Raw genomic sequence first — 17,505 nt, 5'->3', positions numbered from 1 at the left:
TAAAACTTGAACGGTTAATTCCACTGGAAATAACTTCAAGGATGTACACTGGGTCATCACTTGCTGTGTAAAACAGTACCAAAATTTTCAGTTCCTTTTCATCTAATATGCAAAGCATTTCAACAGCCTCAATGATGAGACTACCTAGGCTCCCTCTAATCCAGTCAAAACTTTCTATTTGAAGAAATATTTGCTTCATTTATATTGTATCTGACACTGACTTTCTTTAGACCGATGCAGATTTTTGCAGTAAGTTAATAAAAAGGGACACACTTAGAAAATGCTCACTCGCTCTGCAAAATAAAATGTTCACTTACTCTAAAAAAAATAAACAAAGATTACATTTATGGCCTTGCACCATGCTACAAACAAGCAATTGCTCCATTCAATCTAATTAGCAGACTTAAGTTATTAAATCTGGATTTGCTCTGATCTTGTCCGGGAAAACATATTTAAAATTTAATTCCCATAAGGCAACAAGCAATGCTCTCTCTAAGCTTTAATTGCATTGTGTAGTCCATGCCATATCTGTGCATCTTAAAGGGAATGTTGGTTCTGTGTGCTTGTTAGTTGCACTACACTATACATTCCAGTTTGCTGCTCAGCTGCCAGAAGCGCTTTACCCTGGATTCTTTTCTGGGTGTAGTGGGGGGGGGGCGTGGTAGAGAGAGAGAGAGAGAAAGAAATTGGAGTGGGCGATGGAGACCAGAAAAAGAGGAGTGAGACACAAAATCAATGTAAAGTAGCCTCAGGCCATTTACCCCACCGGAACATCTCCAGGAAGGTTGCAAGTCGTGAAGGAAGTATACCTAAACTCTTAGTTCAGATGAAAAGTCATTCACCTGAAACATTATTCTATTGCCCTCTCCACAGATGCTGCCAGGCCTGCTGAGCAATATAGAATTTTTTGTTTTTGTTTCAGATTTCCAACATCTGCGATATTTTGCTTTTTTAAAGCTCCCACTTACACTGAGCTTTGGAATCTGGCCCTTCCTGTTTTACTACTGGGCAAGTTCATTGGATAAAAATAAGTATATGCAGGCTGTTGCTCCACCAGTGACCATTTAACGTTCATTGCACCTCGAGTTTAAAAGGAGGTTTACATTCTAGTTTCATTGAGAACCTCAACAATAAGCGAAAGAAATTGCAGAGTTGGCAGGGGTTTGGGAGGGGGGTGTGGGGGAGAGAGAGGTGAGCAGGGGGAGGGGAAATAGAGGTACAGTTTGGTATTTAAGTGCAAGTTCAGCTGCCCCTGGAAAAGTGTCTGGAGTGGTAGCCAACGTGAAGTGGACCTTGTTGACTAGGAGTCAAATCTGAACCAGAAACTGGTCACTTTAATTTAGCAATAGGAATTTGGATTTTAGGTTGCTTCACTATTTCAATGTTTCAGTACATCATTTGGTAGAGCCACAATGCCAGGCAATGTGGACAAGTTCCAATGATGCTTAAACTGAATGTGATGTGGCCAATGAGTCATTTCTTCTTAGGCTTTCCCTCTGGATTGATGATGGCTTGCTTCCACCCTGGTTCGATGGGTTCTGAAATGCCTGTTAAGTCCAATGCATGATCTGCAAACTCTGCCACATGTGGAGCAGGTGGTGCTTTAAAGGCAGGGTTGATGAATTGCTTAGAGGTTTGTGTGCTCACTGACATCTTGAATTCTCTCTGCATGTTCCCAAAGTCTCTCAAAGTGTTTGGTGCCTTCCTAAATTAACCTTCACCATTTTGGTCAGTCACAAGCCAGGGAATCTCATTAGTCAGTGAGTTTGTTCGACCTCTTCAGGGATGCTTTGAGGACATCCCCAAACCATTTTCTGCTGTTCTCCTGGGAGGCTCCTGCTGTGGCTGAGTTCTTAGCAGAGCAGTTACTTTGGAGTCTGGTGTCAGACATACGTGAACGACATGCCCTGCCCAGTGATCAACCTTGATGCTGGGCATGTTGACTTGGGAGAGGTCACTGACTGCCATGAGCAACGCCCAGTCCTTTTCTAAAACACTACATACTAAGGCGGAAGGCAAACCCTAAATGTTCTAAATGACTTAATTTATATCTTTTGGCAAAATTGGTGAATCAATAGTGGAGAGAGATTTTTACTGAATAGTTGAATGTACGCAGCATATTTTAGAGGTAAAAGCACATTTGAAAGCAACATCACCACAAGGATTGAACATCACTGATAAACTTTCACACAACAATAAAAGTCCAGGGTCTTAGTTTGCCACTTAGTTAAATGAACCTAACGATATTATTAATCTGTGGGCTCTCTTTCGCAACAGATACTTACAAGTCATCCATGAAGTCATAAATCTCACGCATTGCTACACCTCCTACATGCACGAAGAAAACGAGACGCAGCAAGACCAGGTAGTGTTCAGGGGGCATCCAGAGGACAAACTTCAAGTAAAATGTATTTAGCTCCGCAAGCAAGAACTGGAAACATAAACAAAGGGCTGTTTAGAGCTGCTGGGAGTATAACTGAAGTGAGCAACGAATGAAAATAAATTGTCAATGGTGCTTTTCTTAAAAAACAGAACAATGAAATGTGAAACTAAACCATTTCTTCTTTCTGTCGCTGAAACGACAAATACTATTTTTTTTAAAATACAATTATTTTAAAGGAACAGTAGCATAGATTACAAAGCTTAAGAAAAATGTACATTTTTCCCATTTTTCTAAAAGCCAAGCTTGATGTTGACAAACAGAAATGGATCAAAAGGGGGCTTCATACTAGCATTTCTCCTTGTGAAGTGCTTCACATCAGATTTTAGAGAAGGGGGAAAGTTGAAGTTGGGACAACATTTCACTGCCTTGAAGGACAAAACTGACCTCGATCACCTTACCAGTGCAAGGATCACACCTTTTTCTGGTCAATTTTAAGCCTATATTTGCTGGGGAAACCTGTTGGCTGACCATTTCCCAGCTTCACATGACCACAGATTATCCATTCTCCACGGATAAGACAAATAAAAGACCTTAGGAGTGCTATGTTGCCATTACTGCTCTGCAAGTCATGAAATTTGCAGCTGTGAAAGAAACATTAAACTATTCCCATTCCTAAACACTCAATGTGTCAAAAAATACAAAATTATTTTGAAATATTGGGAAGTAAAATTTGTAAATGAATATTCACATCTAATTGCGACACAATATATCCAATTTCTTACCATGAAAATAATTCCACAAACTGCCAGCCATCTGCGAAGATTTGAGGCTGGTTTCCATTCAAATTTTACCCAGCTGTATGGCGTAAATTGGAAAGCAATGCGCTTGATTTTCCCTCTGAAGGATAAGCAGAACCATATCAAATAAAAATCACGAAAAAAATTACTCTGGCCATCTTTACTAAATACCTGTTTATAAGTGGAGGACAGTAGCAGAGTGGCAATGTTACTGGACTAATAATCCACACTAATGCTCTGGAGACAAGTTCAAATCCCACCACAGCAGCTGTGGGAATTTAAATTTAATTAATAGATCTGGAATAATAATAATGAAGAAGTTACTGGATTGCCGTAAAAACGCATCCAGTTCTAATAACCTTTAGTGGAGGGAATCTGTCACCCTTACCTTGGCTGGCCTAGAGTACATGTACTTGAGGCCCACAGCAATGAGGTCAACTCTTCCTTAATTACCCTTTGAAAAGACCTAGCAAACCACTCAGCTGTCTCAAACGGCAACAGAAAAGTTAAAGAAGAATAAAACCGGACAGACCACCTTGCATTAACCTAAGCACCAGACATGATAAAGGCACACCAGGCCAGTCAACCCTGCAAAGTCCTCCTCACTGACATCTGGGGACTTGCGTCAAAATTGAGAGAACTGCCCCACAGACTAGTCAACGAACATTCTGACAGCCATAGTAACTAAATCATTTAGTTCAGCTAATATCCCAAACTCCTTGATCACAATTCCCTGGTTATGTCCCATCCCATTGGCAGGACAGAGACCAGAGGTGGAGGGGTGGCATAGTGGTATAGAGTCAGGGGGAATTGGCCCTCAGAATCCTGAACATTGATTTCAGACCCCATGGCATCACATGGCATCATGTCAAACATGGGCAAAGAAACCTCCACTTGATCACAATCTATTCTTCCCCCCTCAGCGCTCCTCCATGTTGAACACCACACGGAAGAAGCACTGAAGTTGGCAAGGGCACAGAATGTACTCTTAAACATCCATCAAGAGTGACTGGGCAGCATCATTACTGACTGAACTGGCAAAGTCCTGAAGGACCTAACTGCCAGACTGGGTGTGCAGCAGGTGGTGAGAGAACTGACAGACGGGAAAAACCTACTTCACCTCTCTCACCAATCTACCTGTTACAGATGCATTTGTCTAAGGCAGTATTCTTAGGAGTGATAACCGCAAATTCCTTGTGGAGACAAAGTCCAGTCTTCACACCGAGTTACAACTAGGTGAGGAAGGGGTGCATGGACTCCCCGTTTCTCCCGACTCTTTGGCTGATCATAGCAGGGTTTTTTTGAAATTTATGAGAATGAACATGCTAATTTAGTGTATGCACTTAACTGTTTACATGTTGATTGCAAAGAACTCAGTCCGATAGGCTTCCTTGAAATTAAACACTTGAGGGTTTAGTTTTTATTGCATTAAAGTTATTGGGGGAGGCAGTGGCGTAATGGACACATCACTGGACTGGTAATCCAGAAACCAAGTAATCCTCTGGGGACCTGGGTTCAAACCCCACAGCAGCAGATGGTGGAATCTGAATCAAGCAAAAATCTGGAATATAAAAAGTCTAATGATGACTGTGAAACCATTGCCGATTGTCATAAAAACAACCCATCTGGTTCATTAATGTCCATTAGGGAAGGAAATCTGCTGTCCTTACCTGGTCTAGCCTACATGTGACTCCAGACCCACAGCAATGTGGTTGACTCTTCAAAATGCCCTCTGAACAAGGGCCTTTGGGGATAGGCAATAAATGCTGGCTGAGCCAACGATGCCTGTGGTTTGTGGCCGAGGCAATTCTTAGGCTGTGTTCCTTGGGTTTTCCTCCTGGAAACACTGCTTTGGAGTTTTCTTTAGAGAAAAGTTTACTTCAGTTGAAAGAAAGAACAAGGCAAACAGCTAGGTTGCTGCCTTCACATGTTTCTTCTCTAGGTTGCCAAGCAGGGATTTGTAGATGATGATTTTTCAAAATGGGTCACATGATCACAGGAAGTCTGTCTCTATAACTATAGCATTTTCCACAAAGGTAACTGATTAGCTCATGTCTGGACTAACCTTGGTTATTGTGTTGCTAGGTGATTTTTTTTAAAATGCCCAAGCCATCACTTCTGCAAATGATGAAATCTATTTTAAGTCCATCTTTGAAGTAACCCTTGACATCAGCAGGTATGAAATTCCACAGGAAGCTTGCCTGATCACATCTTAGTTGTAACCCATATTGAAAACTTCCAGAAACTTGATCAACTTGCAGTTGCAGACATGTTAGATGACCTGTTACAGCCATCTTACGTTGCTTTAACAGTTTTAACTGCTTCTTCTAAAAGGTTCCATGAGTATAACAGGTGAAACTGAAATTTAATATTTGACATTAACTTAACTCCATAGCAACACCAACCAAGATGTACGGCTCTACCACCATCTTGGATGAATAAATTGAAAATAGGTCCAGCAGCTCAAAAGTGGGCATCCATGAAGCATTGCGAGCCACCAGCAGCAGCAGAATTGTATCCTTAATCTATAACCTCATGGTCTAGCATATCCCTCACTCTACTATTACCATCAAGTCAGTAGACTAACCCTGGTTCAATGACGAGTGTAAGAAAATTCTCTCTCATACTCCTCAGGTGCAACTCCAGGCATACCTAAAAATAAGATGCCAGCCTGGTGAAGCTACAACGCAGGACTTTATGCTGAATTCCAGAGTTGAGGTGAGTGTGATTGCCCATGACATCAAAGCAGCATCTGACCGATTGTGGCACCGAGGAGCCCTAACAAAACTGAAGTCAATGGGAAAAACTCTCTGCTTGGAATCATACTTTGCATAAAAAGATGGTAGCGGTTGTTGGAAGTCAATCACCTGAGCCCCAGGATATCATTGCAGGAGTTCCTCAGGATAGTGTCCCAAGCCCAACCATCTTCAATGATTTCATCAATGTCCTTCCCTCCAACATAAGGTCAGAAGCGGGGATGCTCGCTGACTGTACACTGTTCAGTTACACTCAACTCCTCAGATACTGAAGCAGTATGTGCTCACACCCAGCAACTGACCTGACAAACATTCATGTTTGGGCTGATGACAGGCAACTAACATTTGTGCCACACAAATGCCAAACAAAATCTAACCAACATTAATTTGCTGAATCCTCCACCATCAACATCCTGGGTGTTGGGTGTGTGGGGGGGGGGGGAAGAGGTGTTTGCCATCTAACTGGGCTACCACATAAGTACTGTAATAGCCAGAGGCTGGGAATTCTGCAGCATGTAATTCATCTCCTGACCAGCCAAAGCCTGTCTATCATCTATAAGGCACAAGTCAGGAATGCGATGGAACATTCTCTGCTTGTCTGGATGAGCGCAGTGTTCCAACAACAGTTACGAAGCTCAACATTACCCAAGACAAAGCGTTCCACTTGATTGGCATCCTATTCGCTACCTTAAACATTTACTCCCTCCACCAGCGACACACAGTGGCATCATTGTATACAATCTACAAGATACACTGCAGAAACTCAACAAGGCTCTTTCAACATAACCTTCCAAACCCATGACTCTATCATCTAGAAGAGCAAGAGCAGCAGACAGATGGGAAGGTTTCCCTTCTAAGCCACACACCATCCTGACTTGGAATTATATCACCATTCCTTCACTGTCACTGGATCAAAATCCTGAAAATCTCACCCTAACAGCATTGTGGGTGTCTCTCCGCCACATTGACTGCAGTGGTTCAGCAAGGCGGTTCACCACCATCTTCTCAAAGGCATTTAGGGATAGAAAATAAATGCTGGTCTAGCTAACCCAATTATCCAGTCTATTTAAAAAAAAACTTCATTTTGTGTTACAGACACAATTGAAATGTTTCATCTGAACAGTGAGTAGAACTGCGAGAGGGGAAAATATAATCGGTAGTTTGTTGAGTTAGTTTTGGGGCACAATTTTCCATCACTTCACAGAGACCATTTTATTTTGCAGGAATGTGACTAACAGCAGATAGGCAACAGTCTCACCGTAAGTGATACTCAAACATAAAGAATCCAAATTACTGGGCCTCCTAAGTTGCCAATTAAACTAACCACAAAGCTGAACTTCATCCCATTTAGCAATTAGGATCTAAAGTCTCCGATTTTGATTTGGAATGGCAGGTTATCAAACAAGGCTCCCGAGGACCACATTTACAATGTGTAAAAAGCCAGAGAATATTTATTGGTGTTAGAGGCGGTCAAAGTCATTTTTTTACAGTTGCAAACTGATTCTGTACATATTATATTCCAGACTGCAGCCTAAAGCTACTTCTTTAAAGATTAGAATATACAAGGAAATAGGAGTAGGTCAAAAGGCTCCTCGAGCCTGCTCCATCATTTAAGATCAGGGCTGATCTTCAACCTCAGCTCTACTTTCCTGTCCAATCCCAATAACATTCAATTCCTCTTGAGTTTAAAAATCTATCAATCGCAGCCCTGAATATACTCAAAGACTGACAGCCGTTTGGGGTAGGTAAGTCCAAAGATTTACAACTCTGTAAAGAGATTTCTCATCAGTTCCAAATGACCAATTTCTTATCCTGAGACCAGTTCCGGACTCACCAGTCAGGGAAACAGCCTCTCAGCATCTATCCTGATAAGCCCTCAGGATCTTAGATGGTTCAATGAGCACCTCTCATTCTCCTAAACTCCAGAGTGTAGGCCGATTTTACTTAATTTTTCCTCATAGAACAACCCTTTCTTCCCAGGATTAATCTAGTGAATCTTCATTACCTTTCCCTCCAAGGCAAGTATATTTTTCCTTGGGTATACAAGTCACTGGACACACAAAACTGTACACACTACTCCAGGTGTGGGTTCACCAAAACACAATTGCAGCAAGACTTCCTTACGTCTTGTACTCTAATCCCTTTGCTATAAAGGCCATCATATAATTTGCCTACATAATTGCTTGCTCTACCTGCATGTTAACTTTCTGTAATACGTGTCCAAGGGCACCCAGATTAAAAATACTGTGTTGTTTTATGATTACTACTGAAGTAATTAACTTCAGATTTTCCCACACTCACTTAAGCCTGTCTTAAATTCCTTTATAGATTCTTCACGCCTGCTCACTGCTTACTTTCCCACTTAGCTTTGTAGTCAGCAAACTTGGATACATTATACTCAGTCCCTTCATCTAAGTCATTGATACAGATTGTAAATAGCTGAGACCCCAACACCAACCCTTGTAGCAAATTAAGGAGGTGGTGGCATAGTTGTATTGTCACTGGACTGGTAATCCAGATACCCAGGGAAATGGACTAGGGACCTGGGTTCGAAACCCACCATAGGCAGATGGTGGAATTTGAATTCAGTAAATATCTGGAATTAAAAGTCTAATGATGACCACGAAACCATTAGTCGATTGTCTGGTTCACTAATGTCCCGACCGGTTTGGCCTACATGTGCCTCCAGACCCACAGCAATGTGGTTGACTATTAAATGCCCTCTAAGCAAGGACAATAAATGCTGGCCAAGCCAGTGACTCCCACATCCCATGAACAAATAAAAAAAATGCCTGGCAAACTAAGAATGATCAGTTTATTTTTACCCTGTATTCTGTTCTTTAGCCAATCCTCTAATCATGCTAATATACCCAACCTCACAAGCCCTTGCCTTGTGTGTGCACCTTATCAGATATCTTTTGAAAATTGAAATATACTACATCCACTGGGTCCTCTTTATCTATTCTATGAGCTACTTCCACAAAACCTCCGATAGATTCATCAAATACAATTTCTCTCCCATAAAACCACATGAATGCTGCCTAATCATATTATCATGTTCTAAATGCCATGTCAGCACTTTCCCAACAACTTAGGTCATGCTAACTGACCTGCAAATCCATTTTCTCTCCTCCTCCTTTCTTGAATAGCAGTGTTATATTTGCTACCTTCCAATTCACTAGGACTATTCCAGAATCCAAGCAATTTTGGAAGACCACCACTACAGCTGCCACCATCTCTTTTAGAACCCTAGAGTAAGCAATCAGGTCCAGGGGATTTGTTGGCTTTTAGTACCATTAATTTCTTCAGTACTTTTTCTTTGATAATCTTAATTACTTTAAATTCTTCGCTTTGATTAGACCCTTGGTTCCCCAGTATTTCTGGTGATTTTTGTGACGTTGATTGTGAAGACAGACAAAATTTGTTTAACGCCTCGGCCATTTCCTTCTTCCCCATTTTAATTTATTTTGCCTCAGCCTTTAAAAGACCCACTTTCACTTATGCTACTCTCTTTTTACAAACTATATAAACTCATAATCTGTTTTTTTTGCATTTCTGGTTAGTTTACTCTAATTTCTCCCTTTTTATTACATTTTTGGTCATGTTTTGCTGACATCAAAAATTCTCCCAATCCTCAGGCTTTCTACTCTTGGCAATATTATAAGATTCTTCTTTAAATCCAACACTAAGCTTAACCTCGTTAGTTAACCATTGCTGGATCTCTTCTTCCCATAGAGTTCTTAATTTTTCAAAGCTCAATGCTCTAGTATGTATGTCGCTCACAAATATATTGTGAAATTCTATTATAATTACTCTTCCCCAGAGGAACCCTTTGAGATTACTAATTAACTCTGACTTAATACACAAAACATTTAAAATAGCCTCTTCCCTGATTGGTTCCATGACATATTGTTCTACCAGTTGATTTTTTCAAACCGATTTTAGTGGTGTACTGAATATTGGCGAGTAAAGCACTGAATTACTGCTAAATCCAGCACTTAATACTCCAAATGATGTGACCCCGCATGTGGTGCATTTAATCAAACCAATGCAAAATGATGGCAACTTTTCAGCTATCCGCCTAGTTACCAACTATTAAGACTGGACAAGTATAACTCACTGCAACCATTTTGCTTAATGCTCGAGCAACTTAAAGCAAGCCGTATTTCTTTGAAAACCTTTTAGTGCTGGTGGGTGGGCGGGGGGGGGGCGGCAGAGAATATTAGTGCTGGGGGCAGGGGGGGGATGTGGAGAGAATGTTAGTGCTGGGCAGTGGGGGGATATTAGTGCTGGGCCAGGGGTAGTGCTGGGCAGCCGGGGGCGGGGGATGTTAGCGCTGGGCAGGGTGGGTGGGAGGCAAGCTCTCTACACTTCCAATGTTTCTCACATCCAACCTCAACATACTCAATTATTGAACCAATGATACTCTCCTCATTCCCCATCTCCTCTGCACCACCAACCCCATTCCCACACCAGTCATCCTGCTGCTAAGGCAACAGTTTACAGGGGTACTTAGAACTGAATATGAATGAGAAGAATCCAAGCCATACACAGCTTCCACGTAACACCATTCCAACTCTCAGTTTCCACATCAGCTACATGATGTGCATTTACCTTCAGCATGGTGGAAGGACCTATACAGGACAGCTTGAAATATTCCATCTACTTTAATGCACATGCCAATTTCCAATCCCACATGCCAGACTTACTAATCACCCTTTGCTTCTCCCAGGTAAATCTGAGGGGCATTAGCAAACACACTAGATTAACATACCCTTTAAAATATTTTGTGCCAGGCTGGCCAGAGCCCCCCATTTTTTCCAGAATCTATTTTCTTTCTTTGTCACAAATCAACATCATAGTTTGATTCTTTACAGACACACAGGCAGCCTTTCTGTTTTCCTTGCCAGGAGTTTTGAACAATGAAGAATGGTTTGGACATGGTTTACCTGCCTCAAACAATTACTGAAGACAAGAAATATCGACATTCTCCAACAGTGTAAAATTAGGATTCACTCAGCATTCACCAGGACCTCTAAGTAACAATATGGATCAATAATCAGGACAAATGTTCTTTTCATCTACCATTCATTTTCTTCAATATTCCCTCAAGCCATGCAAGGCCATAATACCACAGTTTGGGCTCCCATAAACTCAGCCATTGCTTTAGCAATCGATCAAGATGCTGAGTAGACCTCACTGTACCTTCAAGTGAGGCAATCAACACAAAACCTGTAAAAAAAAAAAGCTGCAATTCGTAGAAATGATGCATTCTGAGTTCTTCCCTTATGAAGCACATATTGTTGCCAAAGAAACTGTTAGTGGACAACCTAGCCTCACCCTTTTAAAGATAGAATCAGTAAACTTGGACATAGCTGAGAATACACTTCCTGGATAAAATCACGTACTCCAAGAGCTTCCAACTCTTGAGGACCACAAGAAACACTAGGTCAAAAGCCTTACAAAAAGGCAATTAAACAATGGATCAGCCATAAAATATTCCATAATCTAATTTAAAATTACAATGATCGGCAAAAATTCTTCACGTGAGTGCAATTCAAACGATACCTCTGCTCTGCAGGTCTTCAAATCATCTAAATCAGGCTAGTGTAACCTTTTCACTCAGGGTTGGTGGGGGGGCACATTTGTGTATTCTTTTCGCTTTGGGGGGGGGGGGGGGGGGCACGTTTGCATATTTTTTTGCTCACGGGGCTGATGAGCAAATTTAGGAAAGCTATGGCACAACATTAAACTGAACTTTTTTTAAAAAGCTGAGGTTTTAAAGAAAAACAACTGCTGAGCAAAAGTACAGCAATGTCATAGCAATGACTTGTTAATTTAAAAAAGAGGAATTAATAAAAATGACCAGAGAGTGAGTGGGTAAGAGTCTGTGTCCAGCTCACTCCCAGTCTCATCGTACACTTTCACTCACCATGAGTGGGTGCACGTGTATGTGTTGGTGTATAGTGGTGAGAGTGAATGAGAAATCTGAAACTGGAAGCAAGGCAGATTAACACGCTGGCACCTTCTAAACACAGTCTCCTGCACTCTTCCACACCCCCACACAGGCGCACCCTCCCTGCCAACCCCCCAAACATATGTTCCCCCTCCGCCCCCCCACACGCACACCCTCTCTTGCACTCTTCACCCACCCCCCCGCAGTCTCTCACACTCTCCCCACCGCACACAACCCCCCCACCCCCCACTAATTCCCATCACGCACTCTCAGACACTTATTTCCTCCCTCTGTACTCTCAGACACACTAATTTCAGCACCCCACACTCAGGCACTCACATTTCACCCCCCTGCACTCTCACTCTCATTTCACCCCGTCTACCGCACTCTCAGACACACTCTCTCTCTTATTCTACCCCCCACAACACACACTCTAGTCGTTCCCCCACTCCCCCCTCCACCCGACCCCGCACTCACAGGCACATTCTGATCTGCCCCCAACACTAAGACACACAGATAAAAACAAAAAAACTGCGGATGCTGGAAATCCAAAACAAAAACAGAATTACCTGGAAAAACTCAGCAGGTCTGGCAGCATCGGCGGAGAAGAAAAGAGTTGACGTTTCGAGTCCTCATGACCCTTCGACAGAACTTGAGTTCGAGTCCAGGAAAGAGCTGAAATATAAGCTGGTTTAAGGTGTGTGTGTGGGGGGCGGAGAGATAGAGAGACAGAGAGGTGGAGGGGGTTGGTGTGGTTGTAGCGACAAACAAGCAGTGATAGAAGCAGATCATCAAAAGATGTCAACAACAATAGTACAATAGAACACATAGGTGTTAAAGATAAAGTTGGTGATAATAATAATAAGTTGGTGATGATCTGCTTCTATCACTGCTTGTTTGTCGCTACAACCACACCAACCCCCTCCACCTCTCTGTCTCTCTATCTCTCCGCCCCCCACACACACACCTTAAACCAGCTTATATTTCAGCTCTTTCCTGGACTCGAACTCAAGTTCTGTCGAAGGGTCATGAGGACTCGAAACGTCAACTCTTTTCTTCTCCGCCGATGCTGCCAGACCTGCTGAGTTTTTCCAGGTAATTCTGTTTTTGACTAAGACACACACTCTCATTCACCCCCACAACACTCACAGGCACTCTCTCATTAGTGAGTAGACCTCACTAGTGAGCCTATCAGCAACAAACGTAGGAGAGAAGCAGTCTCTGATTGGAGGAGCAGTTCCATGCAGAATCTTCCACTGAAACTCACCTGTTTGACCAGAATTTTGTAAACCAGCTCCTGGGGCCCTGTAGAGGGGCTTCGCGGGTGGGCTGTATGTTGGACAACCCTGATTTAAATCAATGCTGCAACAAGAGCCACCTTAAACGCCAGACTCCGTGAGGATTCCAGCTAGTTTTTGGGTTTGTTATGAACACATTTCCTCTGGATAGGAACCGCTCTGCGAAATCATGACACATTGGACGTGCATATGCAATGAATTACATTGTTCTAGATTTTAAGGTACCTAATTTTCCTCAGGGAAAACACAATGCAATAGCAAGTACAAAATTCCAAAATTAATCTCTGAATCTCAGGATGAGGAACAAATTGTTTCTAGATTAGTAAAAATGGTCCAGTAACATAAGTTAATGAGAAGGAAAGTTTAATGCTTCAGTTTTTTTTTTGCTTATTTCCCATTTCAAATAAAATCCAGTTCACACAAGAAAAACAAAGTTAATTGTGTATAACACTCCAGCACAAAGGTTCTGTTCCAGAATCCAATGTTGTCTAAATAAAACAAAAGTTTCTAATGTATCTATGGATAGACTTGCAACTTATGGCTTGTTAATAGCAAATCAGATCTCTCAGCTTCACACCATGCAATGAACAATGTCATTCTGCTACATTGGATTTGTGTCCTTTTAAGGGAAGAAAGTCTTACGGTTAAGGAAATGCAAGCTCAGGTCAATCAAACTGGCATCACTGACCTTTCACTGCGTATTCTGGAGAGGATACCAGCCTTACAATAGGCCTATCTTTGTCAACTTCCCTCATGTGGGCATGGATTAAGTCGCTGGTGATGTGTAAACCTGGCATGTGACAGGGAACTTTAGAAATTGTAAGGAGTTCATCAATTTCAACTTCAGGCTAGAAGCACTGTATGAAATCACTGGTTTTTAACCTTCCAACCCTAGCTTTTTTTAAGCTGATAAAAGATTCCATCACATGACCGCATATTGTACTATCAGCAGTAATTTGAACCGCTGGATTATGAATTAGCCAAAATTCCATCGTCTAAAAGCTGCAGTTAATGGATGTGGTTCATCTTGGAAACAGGTTAGTATTGCTGACAAGAGAGATGTTGTCAAAGCTTTTCATATCTTGCTGTAATCTGGACAAGTGCTTGAATGCCTAATTTCAAACCACAACAATTTATACTACAGGAGAAAAAGGTGCTGATTGGTTGACGGGTTGATTCTGATTGATTTCTCTATGACAATGCCTCGGCAAAAGGAAAAAGTTAGTCTCTCCAAGTTCCCGGGTAATTCAAAAGTCACAAGGCTTGAATGCATTCTTTTTGTTTGCAGAGAACAGGTCCCTGCATACGTATGTATGTCACTTATAGCAAATATAAATGAGCCAAATTACAGGCTTGATAGGTTACCTTAAATTGGTTGTTATTGTAGCCATTAGTGCATTGTTGAGCAAATGCTGCCCAATTACAGAATCATATCCAATGGTAAATATTTTGTTTTGGGTTTGCAAGTGCAGGCTAGTTGAGTACAGTCTGTACTATGCCCGTTATAAGGGTTTCTGTGAATGGCACATGGACGAGGCGCTTGCGCTTTATCTGTGCGGAATCGATATCAAGAGATTTCGGAAGCACAATTTTTGTTCCTTGGAGCTGCTGGTGATCGTTTGTCTCGGCGCTCCGAAAAAAAATAAACAACAGAAAAAAAAAATAAAGAAAATAAACAACAGAAAACACGCTGCTGTGCAGTTACTACGCAAGTGGCATTTTCCACTAACAGGATGCTTTCAGTCCAAAAAGACATTCTGGCTACCACACAATTGAATTTCAGTGCCGGTGTGATAGCAGCTAAGTAGGCGGTACATTCAGGCGACTGGCTGGTTGAATCAAACAGCGTGGTGCTTGGCAGTGTCTTGGCCAATCAGAATCAACTTTCCAACCAATCAACTCCCTTCTCTCCTGTGGTATAAATTATGATCATTTGAAACTTGGTGTTCTTGCATTTGACTGATAAGTACAAGACAGAATGCTTCAACATCATGTCTCTTTTCAGCAATATTCAAAACCACAGCCTCTGGACTACACTGCCTGCTAGTATGGTGTGTGCTGATTCTGAGTGCCTTCAAAAGGGAACTGGACCAGCTCCTGCCCTGAGGCAAGATCACATCATAAAGTAAGCACCTTTAAAAAGATAACAATTGGCCCAAGTGATCTCCCGAGGGGAATAGGAGGGAAATTTTAAGTACCTCCCTCCTTATTGACTCAGTTTTTTCTCACTCCTTCCCTGGAGTTTATATGGTTGCAAGAGTTAGGGTGAGGTGGCAACGTGGGGGAGTGGGGGGGGCGGGGGCGGGGGCGCCACAGGGGAGGAGTTAGGGGGCAGAGAGAGGCAATGGAGAGAAAAAGTCCAAGGGAAGGAAAAACGTGTTTCGTCATGATGCACTATAGTGTGGGGCAGGTCCAGGTACTTTTATTCTAAAACACCTGGATGAGCCATTTTTCCCAGGCCCAGCTACCATGTCAAGAGCTGCAGCAGGCCACAGATAAGTAAGTTTAAATAAAGTAAAAACAATTCAATAGCTCAAACTTAGATATACATGTAGCAGATTTTCAACTTGTTAAAAGAAATGGTTCTTATAATTAGGATAATTTACACTCTCTACCTCCTGCATTGGCTCTTTCTCACAGATGCAAAGCAATCTTAAAATGCTATGCATTTCAGTTCCTTCTCTCCAACAACATTCTGGTTCCACATGGTCTCCAACTTGTTAATTGACTTGCCATTCAATCAAACCCAGGGCTTTCATCTGCAACCTGACCTGCAAGTGAATCCATCATTCATTTCAAAAAGGTAACTACATCTTAAAAAGCAGCACAGTCATGCATATGACTTTACTTGATATTATGATCTCACCCCTATAAAACAGCACATCCTCTAACTCATTGCGAGCTGCGGAATAGGAGATTCACTAAGTACACATATTTACATAAAAGATATACATTGTAGAATATGTGCACTTGCATTCTAAAAATTTTAATGTTAAAAACGTGTTAGTATTTAATATACAGTGTATTTGTAATTGATTGCAATCCAAAAAGATTTAGATGTGCTAGCAGAGTGGGCTGTATATTGGCAAATCACATTTAATTTGAGCAAATGGTATCAAGCATGGTGGTGGGTTCAACACAGAAAACATATCATTTGCAAGGATTAGAGAAAGATCATATTATTGTGCACATATCATTGAAGGAAGGTTCTGCAATAACAGGATTTCAGAAAATACAACCTCAATGCAACTAGACATCAGTTGGAATGAGTTATGAAATCAATGCATAACTGTGCAAAATTTTCATTCGCAGTTTTCAATTTTGAGCATTTTTGCAGTTCAACTAGTGATAAGTATCACAGTCTAATCAAGTCAGTTTCTTCATAATTCAGCATTTCCTCTGCCCAATTCCTTTCAAATCTGGCACTAATTTTACAAGAAAACAGACAAAGCTCACTGAAGCACTTCTCGTGTCCCAACAGTTAACTAGAGAAACTTTTACACTTATTGCCTTTTTTGACTGTTTCAGATTCAAATGCGGCGAAGGTATAATGCATCATTCTCCTTTTTCGTATTCTAGGTATACTCAATTTTTTTTTTATGTGGAACTAATTGACAGTTATCAGTAAGGGTGATATAGAAATCACAAAGGGGAGAATACAGGATATATAAGAACTATTTTCCAAATGGGAATGACCCATACCCTCAGAACATTTCGCCTTAATGCCTGAATTTGTGCAACTCGGAGCCTACTGAAGTTCGGAATGGGAGTTTTTTTTTTAAACAAGGTACGTGTCATCATTCCCACTCCACAGTCCATTCCTATTGCCCAATGTAGCAATTCCACAAATATGTACCAGAAATTGCAAAAATCAATGGGGTCAACACAGGGAGAATTCGCTTAGTCAAAAAAATCAATTGCAACAAGTGCAGTATTGGGAAAAAAAAACCTTGCACACAAGGTAACAGGTATGGGCCAGGAAGCTCCTCAGAAGAGGGTTTTAGAAGCTGCATTTTAGTAGTGCATTTGTTACATATAATTTTTCTGCAAAAAAAAAAATAAATATCCTTATATTCCTCTTGGAATGCAATTGGTCTTTTTATTGTCCTTCTAGGTAGTTGAGCACACAGGTATGGAAGATGCTGTCAAAGAAGCCTTGGCAAATTGCTGCAGTCCATCTTGTCAGTGATATACACTGCTGCCACTGTGTGCCAATGGTGGAGGGAGCGAATGTGTAAGGTGACAGATCGAGTGCCATTCAAGCTGGCTATTTTGTCGTGGATGGTCTTGAGCTGTTGTTAGAGCTGCAGTCCTC

At 41.5% G+C, this 17,505-nt stretch overlaps 1 protein-coding gene and 1 non-coding gene across 2 annotated transcripts in view; one reads left to right on the top strand and one right to left on the bottom strand.

Annotated features, from left to right (window-relative positions):
- ptdss2 (phosphatidylserine synthase 2) overlaps positions 1 to 17,505 on the bottom strand; it is a 121,395-nt gene that overhangs the window by 14,853 nt on the left and 89,037 nt on the right. The window contains exons 9-10 of the mRNA XM_041197786.1: positions 3,166 to 3,280; positions 2,286 to 2,431 (exon numbers count right to left, since the gene is read on the bottom strand). Coding sequence (XP_041053720.1) covers positions 2,286 to 2,431; positions 3,166 to 3,280 — 261 coding nt within the window. The remainder of the gene's footprint in view (positions 1 to 2,285; positions 2,432 to 3,165; positions 3,281 to 17,505) is intronic.
- Positions 14,694 to 14,825, top strand: LOC121283705. Its single transcript, XR_005944351.1, has one exon. It is a non-coding gene; the product is annotated as a U11 spliceosomal RNA (small nuclear RNA).

The sequence above is a fragment of the Carcharodon carcharias genome, chromosome 10 (assembly GCF_017639515.1).
Source record: "Carcharodon carcharias isolate sCarCar2 chromosome 10, sCarCar2.pri, whole genome shotgun sequence".
Lineage (NCBI taxonomy): Eukaryota > Metazoa > Chordata > Chondrichthyes > Lamniformes > Lamnidae > Carcharodon > Carcharodon carcharias.
Note: the sequence above shows the minus strand (reverse complement) of the source record. Positions and strands in the feature narration are given on the sequence as shown.